This window comes from Myripristis murdjan, chromosome 23 (assembly GCF_902150065.1).
Source record: "Myripristis murdjan chromosome 23, fMyrMur1.1, whole genome shotgun sequence".
NCBI lineage: Eukaryota > Metazoa > Chordata > Actinopteri > Holocentriformes > Holocentridae > Myripristis > Myripristis murdjan.
The window spans coordinates 6,166,715-6,179,965 of NC_044002.1; the positions used below are offsets into that span (position 1 = coordinate 6,166,715).

Here is a 13,251-nt window from a genome sequence, read left to right on the forward strand (position 1 = left end):
TACTAATAAGACAATTGTTTTTTTGTTTTTTGTGCAATGTTTTTGTTCTGAAGGAACTGGCATTAAATTAAGACCTGAGTGAGGCAGTGAGGGGAGGGGGCTCCTGTTTCTTCCCATGGTCCAGACTGAAACCCAACACTTCTTGTTAGAAACTCCCTGTCACAGTCTACGATGTTCACAGTGCATCTCAAATGAAGTGAGATGTCGAGCGATTCAGCAGAATCCTCTCTGATTTCATGCTTGATGCGGTGGAGACGCCTCTGAATCACTCCACTCCGCTAAATCTGACAAAGGTATACATGTCCAGTTTTAGATCGCTATCCCATTCCTGAAGAGTAAAATAGCGAATGAACGTCCGTTATGTCAGAGGTGGATAACACTGTCTGGCCACCGCTGGATTTTGAACTTGACATCATCTGTACGGGATGGCAAGCCGACTTCCCTGTCTAACCCTAACCCTACCACTGTGAAACTTCAAGGTCCAGTTAAGACAAACTGTAAAGCGGCGAGAGGACTGATGTGAGCCGTGAAGCTGGAACTCCGCGCCATCAGTGGACTTCCTCCTCTTCTTCATCCTCGATGGCTGCATCCTGCCCAGATGACAGAGACAAAGAGATGACGGTTGTTCATTTCCACAGTGTCAGTGTAAAATGGTGTGTATGAGTGTGTGTGTGTGTGTGTGTGTGTGTGTTTTACGTACATATCCCCCCTGTTGTGCCACCCAGGCTGAGTAATGCGTGTGCAGGTAGTTTGCCCCGAAGCCCAGCAGGCGGTTCATGGGCAGGGTGTTCACTGCTGACAGACGACTGGTGACCTGACCGGGAGGAGATGTCGAAATGTTTGTACTGAAGCTGCAAGTAGCTGATTTTATGCATATATTGTGTCCGCATATTTTAATTGGACTGCTTTCATGCCAAAAATGACCAGAATTCAGCACCATCTCCCATACTGTTACTGCACTCACACTAAAACTGTAAAAAATAGGTCCTACAATAGTAATAAACCTCTTCAAAGTTATTTTCCTGTGTGTGTATTTCATTACCTCACAGGTCAGGGCGATCTGAGTCTTGGGCGATCCCTGTGGCCCCAGACCGTCAGGCTCAAAGGTCTTGAAGCCCATCCTCCTGAGGAAGAGGGATATTAGCTTTTCAAAGAAGCTGTAGTTTCTGAACAGCTCCCCGATGTTCGGGACTTCTCGCAGAACCTGGTGGAAACAACAAGAGACCATTTTTAATTTAATATTTCCTTTGACAGGGAGTCTGAGTGACATTTTGTGATATTTGGCAACACTCAGAGAAATTCACATCCTTTTAACTCCTTGAATCCCAGGTACTTATAGGCAGGTTTTTTTTTTTTATTTGAAAGATTTTATTTCACCCTCTGAACAAAATTTGCTTCATTTCTTTTTATTTTCAATTTTAAGATAGTTTTTCCAATTTTCTTTCATCTTTGTTGGGCAATTTAATGATTATAGCCAGTTCTATTTTTCTGACAAATTTTTTCGCTGTTTTTTTTTTTTTTGTGTGTGTGTGCTAATTTTCTTTTGTTTTTACTAACTTCTTGCTGACTTGCTGCAAATTTGCTTTGTCTTTTTCTCCCCAAGGTTTTTGAAGAAAATCATTCTCTCAGTTTTCCAAGGTTTAGAAACGAGCTCAATAGTCAGATAACCAATCAAAGGGCCTGACACAAGTCTGTTCATTATTTATCCAAGATTTGCACACTAGAGTGCAAATCGGGCCACATTTTTTTTCCGATCCCGACCCAAGCCTGAGATTTTGATTGTCCTCCACTGATAGGTTACATTTACCGCCTGTAAATTCCAGCACCATACAGGAAGTTGCCCAGAACAGATAGTAGGTCGCTTATTTTTTTTTTTTTCACTAAAATAACTGAACCTGACCCCAACCTGAACATAATTTCTAAATTGGCCTGACTCATTGGATCCATACGGGCGTGGGTCGGGTCTCTGCACTCTATCACACAAACAGAAAATCTGTATGACACATTCTGTGAATCAAGGTGTGCCAATTAACAAGCCGGACTGCAATAAAAACAGTGATCAGTGAACTCTGGCCCTGCTCTGATGGAAACTGGGTGTGTTGTTGTGTAACTGCTGCTGCTGTGTGAGCACTTCAGCCAGTTCATGAAACTGGTGAAAAAAACAGCTCCCACAGTGCTGCCACATCTCCTGAACCCCACTAACATCTCCAGAGCGGGACACAAAACATTTCAGGCCATCAGGGAGGAAAGGAGGCGCGTTGTGATGTTCTCACCTCCTGGTTGAGTCTGTCTCCCTGCTCCCTCAGCAGCATGCCCACCAGCTTCTCCACGCTGTCTACAAAACACACACACAGCTGGTCAGTTAACCCTTTGAAGCCAGGAGCCCGTGGGCAGGCTTTTATTTTTGAAGGTTGAATTACACCCTTTTAGCAGTTTTATTCATTTTAATATTTTCTTTTTAATTTTTGAGGCATTTATTGATAAATTTCTTGTATTTTTGGAATACATCATTGATGTGACTTTATGGGTATGGGTGTGTGTGTGTGTGTGTGTGTGTGTGTGTGTGTGGGGGGGGGGGGGGGGGGTAATGTGTTTTTGCTCAGGTTTCAAAATAAGGCTGAATGCTTGTGAAAGGCGTTTGAATGCACCTTTACCAAGAATTACTTGAGCACAAGAACTCTGACATCAATGCAGCACCACTGATCTGATATTTATATATTTATAATTTTAATAATTTAGAAATAAGATTTCTTATAATTTTTCTCACTTTAAAATTTTCAGCTAATTTTCCTGGATTTTTCTCTTTTGCTTTTTTTTTATTTTTTTTTTTTAATTTTACTAATTGCCTCTCTCCCATGATTTTGAAACAATTTGCTCAGGTTTCAAAGGATTGATGTTGGTGGCCAGACTAGACACATTAAAAAGGGAAGTACCACCCAAATGAGATACATCAAACACATGTTGAGGTGACGGCCAACAATTTACAGTAACAGCTTCCGCTCCGCTAAGCCACACACACACACACACACACACACACACACACACACACTGATAGCTGCCCATGCTAAAAACCAGAGGAAGGTGACAAATTAACAAGTTGGTCTGAGTGGCGGAGCTATTTTTAACTGATCAGACACGTTAAATATGACCAATCTGCTGTTGTGTTCAAAAAGAATGCTGATTTTTTTTGATAGCCACAGTTTTTCTGTAAAGTAAAAATAAAACAACCATGACCTACCTTCTACTGAATCTGTTTCTATATCTGAGGGAGTGAACGGGACTTCATCAGCTAACTTAATCAGTCTGTTGGCCAACTTTGTCAGCTCAGCCCCCTCTTGATCTCCACCTGAAAAACAAATAACAACCACACAGATAAAATGTTAGAGAGCAAGACACCACAAAGACTAAAACAGCACAGCATTGTCAGGAATTTACACAAATACAAGCCTGTACACGAGTCTTCCTAGTCATGCACTGCAACGTCACGAGACAGTCTACTTTCTTTGACCGCGTCACATGTTAGTCAGCGGCAATCACAAAATGCCGAGACAGGTGACTCAACCCACAGGTCAGTTCTAGTGAAAACAGTTCATGCTTTCAGTGAAGCCATACAGTAACACAACACTGCTGTAAGTAGACATTTGCCCACATGTGCAGAGGCCCTTAAAACATTTTCCCCAGATTTTATGAATGGAGTTTGGTATGGAATTCTCTCCATACAGCCAAGAAAAGAAGTGAGCCTCAGCACGCCTTTCGAGTACAGTGGCAAGCCTTGACAATATTCACCGTCGTTCTTACTGTTTGAAGCAGATCTGAAGCAGAGACCAGTCGCGTTGACATCCTCCGGCTCTTCTGCCTGACGTCGAACACAGCTGAAAAGCTTCTTTAATGATCTCCCCTTCTTCTTCTTCTTCCCCTCCCTCTTCACCTCTTTCTCTGTCTCGGCAGGAGTCCGAGGTAAGGACGTGGCATTTTCATCTGGGGTGTCCCGTGTGGATGAGCTGTTGTCCCCTCCGGGCCGCCTCCTCTGCGCGTAGGCCATCATGAGTCTGAACTCCACGGAGTCATTCATGCGCTCTGGGTCCGAAGCATGTGTGAGGTCACCGTTGTTGTTGTTGTGGGTGCCGTTGAGGCTGGGAACCCCCTGCCCGCTGGACATCTTGGTGGTTCTGGTGTAAGAAAAAAAAAAAGAACAAGCCGGTGCAGATGTGAGCAGGGGAAAAAGCAGCTGGGACAGCCTGCCTTGCCTGCTGTAAAACATAGGTTACCTTATTAGGCATAATACTTTCTGAACATATCCAGTGTTCAATACACCAGATAATGGGCGCTTAATGCACATTTTCCACATTATGTTCATGAGCAATATATTCATGTAATTCAGTATTATTATTATTATTATTATTATTATTATATTTTTCACTTAATGTCTATGTATCTGTTATGGTATTCTGTTAACAGTCATAATTCTCTAATCGATAAGTTTTCCTTTAATATTTACCTTTCCTTAATATGTAACACGTTTAATGCGTTCCTTTTACCTCTATTATTTTATTTTACTTGTGTTGTATTTACTCCATAATTTTCAATCATGTCGAGAAACACGTCAAATTTAACATTTCAGGAGTGAGCAATGCTCAGTGGAAACAGCCGCCCCCTGGTGGCCACTATTGGAAATCACACTCCAGCGGGTATGGATCATGTCAAGGCATGTTCTTGTCAGGAGGAAAACTACATAAGGAAATGACCGTTATGAGTCCGACTGAGGCTTCTTCCTGGAGCAGAAACCCGAATTTCAAGCAGCACGAAACAGGTCACACATTAAAAGCGTCGGGTTTTCCAGGAAGTTTTGTCTCCAAGTTGTTCCATGTCAACATATTACATCAGCCGTCAATCAGCTGTCAAATCTCCCTCCTTCCGTGTTTTGGTCACCAACACAGTACATTACGATGCTTAAAGAGATGATTTACTTTAAAAGGCAAAATGCTAGCTCCGGCACTAGCTACCCCGCTTTACTTTATACGGAGAAGCACCAGGGCTCCGTGAAAATACCTGTTAATTCAAGTAAGGCATGTTTCCTAGTACAAGGTAGGCTGCACTCAAGGTGAATCGATAACAGTCGCGTATTCAGGTCAGGTGCACCGTAAAGCACTTTGTTCAATGATATGTAAACTTTTAGAGCCATTTCGTCTGTTATTTCAACTCTCCTCTGGCGTCAAAACATGTTTGGGTGACAAACCAATGAACCAACTTTAAGAAGGGATTTTAAATAAAGCGTGGGTCGTTTACGTTACTACGAAAAAGTAAATGTTTCCCAAAAGTTCTGGAAACTTCTACTAGACATGTTACTGATAAGCAAGTCGGGTCTAACAAAACGTTTTGAGCAGCTTTTAAATTACTGTTTGTAGTCCTCTCAGAAATTTAAAACCATAGACACACTTACAGTTTTTGCAGGTGAAACGACGATGTTTGAAGTTGACTCTCCTCTTTCCCCTCCGTCAGCGAGTCAGCTGATTCTCCACAATAACACCGGCAGCTGCCGCAGCGCCTTTTTTATCAAGCAGCTGTTGGCTCAAAGGGGAGGAGGGAGGGGAAGACCTCTCACTCTGTTTGCTTTCCTCGAACGAGGCCGCCTCCCAGCGAGCTGGGATTAGCGGACAAGTCACGAGGAAAGCGTCAGCTCAGAGGCCAGAAACTGAAAGCAAAAGTGAACAAAACCCACAATGACGAGGCAGGAAAAAGTGCGTCAAACTTTATTTTATTTTTTCTAAAATGATAAGATCACTCAGATGATGTTACAACTGTACAATCTGGCATGCTTTGTCGTTATGCCTCTCACATGATGTGTTGTGCGTGTATATATAATAAAGTTCATAAATAGTTTAAAACAACCCAATTACTGGGTATCAAGAGTAGAGGGGGTTTTGTGTTTACCTTCCAGAATATTCTATGGTTGGAAAAAGAACAGTGAAGGGTTCCTCTTGGTTTCTGATTCAGTGATAAAATAATGTTATTGTTCTACATCAAAATACTCTTCATATGTGTGTGTGTGTCTGTGTGTATGGCACAAAGGAGTCCTTTTAGAAAATGGAAATGTGACAATCAGAGTGCAATAAATAAAAGGAACAAAGGAACACTTCACCACACACACACAGCATTGGTTTTCAAACTATAGGTCGGCCTCTCCAAATAAGTCGAGTCCTGGACCAGATCAGACATACAGGTTACACAGGTCAGCTGACTCTGCTCCAAACCGCCTGTGAAGTCCCTCCCTATGTCATCATCTGGACCAGGTGACAGTCATGAACCCATGTCTTCACACTCTGACTTAAAGCCAGACATGACGAGAACTTACGTAAACTAGTTCCCTAAGCTCAAAGAGGAAGAATACTGTAAAAGGTGAAGATTCACACGCTGGTGCTCTTCAACACCACACAGATATTTTCGTGACTCGACAGCTTACACATGACCTGGCCATTTGTTTGCTAGGCTTTCCGTACTCATAAAAGCCCAGCTTAGGGCACCTTCACACAGACTAAAGGTCACTACAGTCTGGCGTTACACACGGAGCAGAGGTTTCACACTGTAATCCATTATGTAGATAATCACCAGTTTGCTCATTTGTGATCTGTAATGTAATCCAGTATTATGATTATTTTCAGATAGTTAGCCAGTTCTCCACACACCGAATAAAACGTCTCATAAAATGCCATCAGGGTTTGTGAAACACCGTGGTTCTGGACTTGATGACTATTTCATGAACAAACTGCTGCATTTTACAAGTTTGTTTGACTAGATAAGAGTGGAAACAATGTACGTGAGCCAGCAAATAATTACGGGGGAAACACGAGGAGGTGGTGAAATACTTTTGGGAATGCACGCTGTGACAGTGCAGCGAGAACCTCAAATAGCTTGAGAATGGTTATTTGTCTTCACAACCACAAGGGAAATCTCACAGAGTCTTGTCACACAGAGGGAGTGCCTGTCATCTGTCAAGACTGTTACCATGTAATAGCAGGTCTGTCATGTAACTCAAACATTTCATATTCTGTGGATGTTGGAGGTTTACTACCAGGAAACCCTGCTAGTTTGTTATAGATTCAAACTGAAAGCAGGTGGTCACGAATGAGTTTGCGATTTCCAAGTAACCCTCCTTCCTTCCTTTTTCTTCCAGCCTGAGTCCTGGTTCAGGCCCAAACCTGGAACCGTCTCTCTGGGTGGGCTGATATGAAGAGGGTGAACCTGGGTGAAATCATTTTTCACTATCGCTGTGACTGCTTGTTTCGGTCTACTTTTGTGCCAGAATATAGTGCAAATTTCTGTCAGTGAAGCTAAATTGTCCTGATTAGTGCTGAGAGTTGACTGATTGCTCAGCTGACAGAATAGCAGTCTGTAACAATTTTGACAATCAATGCATTTGAATCATTTATCGAGCAAAAACACCACTCAGATGCCACAATTTGTTTGGTTTTCTCCATTCATATCATTGTTAGAGTTATATAAAGTAATATAAAATAACTGTTAGTTGCAGATTTAGCCCAGATGTAGTAAACTCCACCCATGTGGCACAGCGGGTGGATTAAAACAAATGCCAAGAGTTATTTGCAAATGGTATTTCACCCCAGTCTGACATGAACCCAGGATTTCCTCTGCTCTTATTAATCTGTAGCTGAGCAAACGGTGGTAAATCAAAGGTGGACTGTATTACTGTGGCACACTAAAAAACCTTTTGATTGGTGACAAAAACTGAAGTGGATCTACTGTCAGAGGGTCAAAGCAATTTCTTTTTTTCACTGAATCATTTTCTGACATCAAGCTCAGTCAGTTTTGGCTTTCCAGTTAGTCTTACTGGTGTTTTGGTTTGTTTGGGGTGAAATTGTCAAATATGACTTATATCGTCTCTCCCCTTCTCTAACCATTCAGAACTCAAACAAAAAATAATAATATCAGAGGCAACACTACAGCATCACGTCTTCTTTTGCAGAAAAAAACAACAAACATTAAACATTCAAGTGATCCCATCATCATCAGCAGAAAAAAATAAATAAATAAAATACAAAAGCCAAAAAATAACACCCAACACATCTCCAGCCTAAGCAGAAAACACAGGTATAAAACATTTAAAACCATAATAATTTCATAATAAGAATAGTTAAACAACAATAATAATAGCATTTTTTTATGCCATTATTAGAAAGTATTCCCAAGGAGGCAAGGAAATGCCATGCATAATCGATGCTGATGAATGACACAGTTTAATTCAAAGTCATGTTTCTGCTCATAATCAATGGAACGAGTGATAAGAAGCATGTGTGTGTATGTCATTCAGAATGGGCCTAGCTTATACCACAGATACTTAATATAAAATGTGATAACCAGATAGACACAGTTGGATCTAAGGATTTGAATCGCACACATTTCTCTATTCCCTAAATCTCCAGAGCCTCAGTGGAGGGTCTCGGCGCTGGATGTTTAAAGCGATAGCCATCGTACAAGTCCTGCAGTTGCCCTGTATTCAAAAAAACAAACAAAACAAACTAACAAAGAGACTCCTCGTCAGCTGAGAGGCTGCAAATGAGGCGGAAAGTAGCCAGGGAGGATGTTAGTGACGGATGAGAAGTACAAGACTTCTGATAGAAAAAATAAAAGTGCAGGCAAAGAGCACGGTGAGAGCTTTAGGTGAACCTCACCTGAACGCTGAGGCTGTAAAAATCAACAACGCGCACTTCAGGGCGAATTCCAAACTTGATCATTTTGAGCAGCTGCCTCAGAGCTATTTCAGCAGTGCCATCCCTAGATAAAAAATAATTTGGGGGGCCCCTTGCATTTCACCATGAATGTGGCTCCACAAGATGAACAACCTGAAAGATTTCATTTCCCCCTCTGAGCAAAACTCTGCTCTGTTTGGTTTCCATTTTAGTTTCCATTTTGGGGGGATGTGTCAGTGACTTTCTTTTTCTTTTTCTTTTTTTTTTTTAAACAAAGTTCTTGTGTATTATTAGGATATTTTATCTTGAAATATAATGTAAAATATACAATTATAGTAATTATAAATTACTGTATGGTATTTCTTTTACAAACTAGTTAATTTCATTTTTTCTCCTAATTTTCAGGTCATTTTCTTTTAAGTTTTTACTTAAAAGTTTTTTTGCAAATTTGCTTATTTGCCTTTTTTTCTCTTACATTTTTCAAATAAATCAAGCGAGTTTGCTCAGGTATCAAAGGGCTAACTGACCTTTTGAAAAAAAATAAATAAATAAAAACAACAAACTGTGTAACTCTGTGAAATCTGCTCATCGACTTGTGAAACTCGACTTCCCTACAGTGGTTTTTAAAACGTGACTCAGAACAGTCAGAAAATCTCCAAACAAACAAATGTCAGACCTTTCTGCAGGTTTCTGTTTCTGAAAGGAAAGCACAGACAGAATTTCCAAACCAGCATCTCATGGGCCGCAGGATGCAGGTGGCAAACCAAATGGGACTTCTACGATGGCTACATCTGACTCTCATAATAAATATTCAGTGTCCCCACAATCATTTGGGAATGCAGTTACTACTGTATATCAATTTAGTTTACAATAGGTTATATCAAAAGAGACCTCACAGGGTTTCTTAGCTTCAATCCATTGACATACATGCGCACAAAAGAAAAGAAACAAGACAATCATATACCCGACCAGCACTGTAGTAAAATTGCACATTCAATACTCCTTGGTGCTAAATGGACGACTATGTTAAAAACATTAATGTAATGTAAACGATAAATATAGAAATGCAAAAAGACGTCATCCATTCATATTGCATTGAATATGGCTCAGATTTACTCCACTCTCTCTCTCTCTCTCTCTTTCTTGGATAAATGCTGCACGCACACGCGCGCATTCGCACCCTCACATGTACACATGAAACGCATGCGCATGTATGCACACATGCACACACGCACTATTAAAACACAACACACAGTCTATAGTTATGTACATGCTGCACAGAGGGCAAAACGGAGTGTGTTTCTCATCTTTCTGAGTCTCTTCCCGTTGCAGTAGTATCAACCCGCTCCTCTTATCCAGACCTGATATGGATTAGGGTTCATCCACACAATCGCACGCGCACAAGGTGCATGTGAAAAGCCGTCTGCCGGGTCAGGAGTACCAAATACACACCGTCACACCACTGAACGTCAAAGTGTGTGAGCGTTTGTTTGTGTCACTGCAGCGGGACATCCTGGTGATAATACTATAGCACAGTGGTAAGTAACTGGTAGGTGATTATGCTCAAAACACCCAGAAAACATATTAAGTGTATTTTCCAAACACCTACAGTCAGATTTATGGGGTCAGTAATGCTCCTCTGTATAAAATCAGATCTGCTTCAGTCTGTGTGGTCCATCTCTGATATGATGCATTTTGGTCAATAATACTGATTTACAGTATTGATCAATACTACACTGGCTGTCTATAGGAAGCCCTTAATCTGAACTAAGTCTAACATGACATTATGATCAGACTCCACACAAGAATATGCATAAATACATTATTTTTACTATTCTGGGTTTCAGTGGAGAGATTGTGGTGTTTGAGAGGCTTGTTGACCTTGGCAGGAACAAAACTCTGGGGAAACACCAAATACATGTCATTTCTTTATAGTCAACTATATTCAAGAAGCTGAATATCAGCGCTTATCAGCTACCATTGACCATCGGTGTCAACATTCATCGCCCATATCAGCCAAATCCACAGCTGTCAGGTGACCAAGACAGCCAAGACACGCGAGTATGGAAGAGCTGCTGAAAATTATTAAAAATGTCTGGAAACCAGGAAACCACTATTAGTTTTGATCGCCAATTTTAATTTAGTCTTAGCCTTTTAACTAAAAACGCATACTAGTTTATTCACATTTTAAACTTCTGAATATGGATGTCTATATTCCTGTGTGTTAAACTAAACCACCTTGAGCGCCTGGACCTAGTTTTTTTTTTTTTTTTTTTGTGGGCCAGTTGTTGTCAGGTCCTTCCCTCTTCCAAGGGCGTTGCAAGTTTGGACGTAGCACTCCTGCTTCCTCTTTTTCTTTTAATTGAACGGATAACTTCTCAGTTTAGTTTTCATCCTGTAAAGTCATGAAATCTGGTGGTTTGGGTTTCCAAGAATAAAATCCAATTACAGTAAACCCTCTTCAAACAGGGCAGTGAAATTATCGAGGATAAATTGATATCCACAGTTAATCCAAAGCCCTCCACTCGTTGTAATCTAAAATATGCTGAATAAAACAGCACATGACATCAATAAATAACTGGTTACATTTTGTTCGGCTTACAGTATAGCCTAAAACGATAAGAAAAGAATGTAAAGAGCAGTGTGACAGATGGTGGGGACAGCAGTGAAATGTTAATATGACACTACATCAGTGCAATGTCTTTGGCACGTCTGAGTCGTCCACAGGAGCCGTGGGCTACTTCACTCAGTTTTGACATGGACTTCTATGTCTCACTGGCCTATGTCTCATCTGTCTTTCTGTATTTTTTTCAACTGAGGGTGTCAACCCTACGCCCTCCTGCTTATTAAGTAATATGACCCAAAATGAGAAGCAACATGTTTCATGAGCTCAGAAAATGGACTAAATTTCTCACCTGACTCCCCTGATGACGTTTTAACAAGGGAACTCACAACCACTGACAGCTGAGCAAAGTGCACTTGCAGCCTGAACCCTTAAAACTCCTACAATCAATCACCCAGTCAGACAATCAGTACAACCAGCCAATAAATAGAATATGAATAAATAAATACAAATAAATAGTTGACCAATGAAACATTCTCTTCACTGCAGTACTGCTATAACATGAGGCAGTTCACTCCTCTGTTTAGTCGGTCCAGTCGTCCACAGATTTATCATCCATCTGAAGAGCCAGACTCGGTTCTTTTCACTCTCCAAGCTTCTTCTCCACTACAAAGTGTGTGTAGAGTCAAGAGAGACAGAGTGTGTGTGAGTGTGTGCGTGAGTGTTTGTGTGTGTGTGTGTCTCAGACGGCAGTTTCCAAGTCTTCGTTAGCGACAGGCGGCGTCTGTTCTTGAGTGCTCAGGTACGTGGCCAGCTCTGAGTCTCCCTCAGCTTTGGCGTGGTCTGCTGGCGTCTTCCCCTGGTGCACGCACACACACGCACGTACACAAAAAGCACACAAAAACAGAGAAAAGGATGTGTGAAAATGCCATCGTTTTCAGTGTCTCAAGCAAATGTTGGGCAATCTGGTGCTTTCTGTTTCAGTGGGTTAGTCACAAATTCGACCTATGAGTTAGTCTGAGATACGGTTTTGTTTTTTTCTTGTTTTTAGCTACAATAGCTGGAACTTGATTCGTTTAATCTGATTAAAGCTAACTTTTGCATGAACCAGTCCACTTCATAACCCTGATTCTCTGCCAAAACATGTCAAAACATGTTTTACACACAAGTTACTATCTTCACAAATATTCACACAACTTTACACACTAAACTTAATTACACACAGTGAGACTAAGTCTAGTTTGTTACCATACTGCCAACTGTTGCTATGCATCCCATAATTAATCCTGTGTTTCCTGCAGAAAACACCCTACAAACGCAACCTGAATCATGGCGACAGTCACAGAGAGTCAAGCAGCCTTGCACTGAAAATATGACGGTGTTTCCCCAAAGACATAAACAAGACACTGTAGAGTTACTTTTGGTCATGTCGCATTTTTTTTTTTTAAATGTATCCTTTATTTAGCCAGGAAAGTCACACTGCAATACACAATCTCTTCTTCCAGGGAAACAACTGAAAGTATATTCTCCTATAAACTCATAGTGGAGAGTACATTGACAGCCTCTAAGTAGCTATCAACTATTGATCAGCGGCGTGCTCGTGAGATAGCAAATTTCTGCATCTAAATTATACAGCTAATGAGGTTTGAAGGCCTGAATGTCTGTTGAATAATTTAATATATGAAACTAACTTTACCCTGGTCAGTGCAAAAGGGGAGGAGGAACCTTGATACTGTGCTGTTTCTTCTACTTTAAAAAAGCTTTTTAGCTCTAGTTATGATTAAATACAATACTAATTTGCAACTGAAATAAATGTGGAAATGAAAGCAACTGTAGAACTATGGCAATATATGTAATATAACAAGAATAAAACTTTTTTTTTTTTTTTCCAACAACAGTGCGCCAGGAGACCACATATGGTATAGTATGACCTGAAAAAATAAATTCAAAACTTAAAACACTACATGTAACTATATTCATGCT

The 13,251-nt window shown here is 40.8% G+C and overlaps 2 protein-coding genes across 5 annotated transcripts in view; both read right to left on the reverse strand.

Moving 5' to 3' along the window:
* Positions 1–14: 14 nt before the first annotated feature.
* Positions 15–7,965, reverse strand: LOC115355047 (apoptosis facilitator Bcl-2-like protein 14). Of its 2 annotated transcripts, none has more exons than XM_030045680.1 (8): positions 7,960–7,965; positions 5,441–5,533; positions 3,799–4,169; positions 3,239–3,346; positions 2,274–2,335; positions 1,043–1,204; positions 701–814; positions 15–590 (listed from the first exon to the last, which is right to left on the reverse strand). In XM_030045680.1, exons 1-8 carry the CDS (start codon positions 7,962–7,964, stop codon positions 549–551), a joined length of 957 nt encoding a protein of 318 aa, XP_029901540.1. In that variant the 5' UTR covers position 7,965; the 3' UTR covers positions 15–548. The 2 variants fall into 2 exon arrangements, with proteins under 2 accessions (XP_029901540.1, XP_029901538.1); XM_030045678.1 differs by having other exon boundaries at positions 3,787–4,169.
* The window catches only part of dgki (diacylglycerol kinase, iota), a 36,554-nt gene continuing 29,046 nt past the window's right edge, over positions 5,744–13,251 (reverse strand). For all 3 annotated transcript variants that reach the window (XM_030045676.1, XM_030045677.1, XM_030045675.1), the window contains one exon: positions 5,744–12,127. In XM_030045676.1, the coding sequence (XP_029901536.1) occupies positions 12,011–12,127 (117 nt within the window). In that variant the 3' untranslated portion in view covers positions 5,744–12,010. The remainder of the gene's footprint in view (positions 12,128–13,251) is intronic.

What these genes read in the sequence shown, in the direction of transcription:
- LOC115355047 (XM_030045678.1), bottom strand. An exon ending in TCGTTTCACCTGCAAAAACT is followed by an intron (nt 4,170 to 5,440) that starts GTAAGTGTGTCT and finishes TTCTTACACCAG; the next exon opens with AACCACCAAGATGTCCAGCG. An exon ending in AGAAACAGATTCAGTAGAAG is followed by an intron (nt 2,336 to 3,238) that starts GTAGGTCATGGT and finishes TGTGTTTTGTAG; the next exon opens with ACAGCGTGGAGAAGCTGGTG.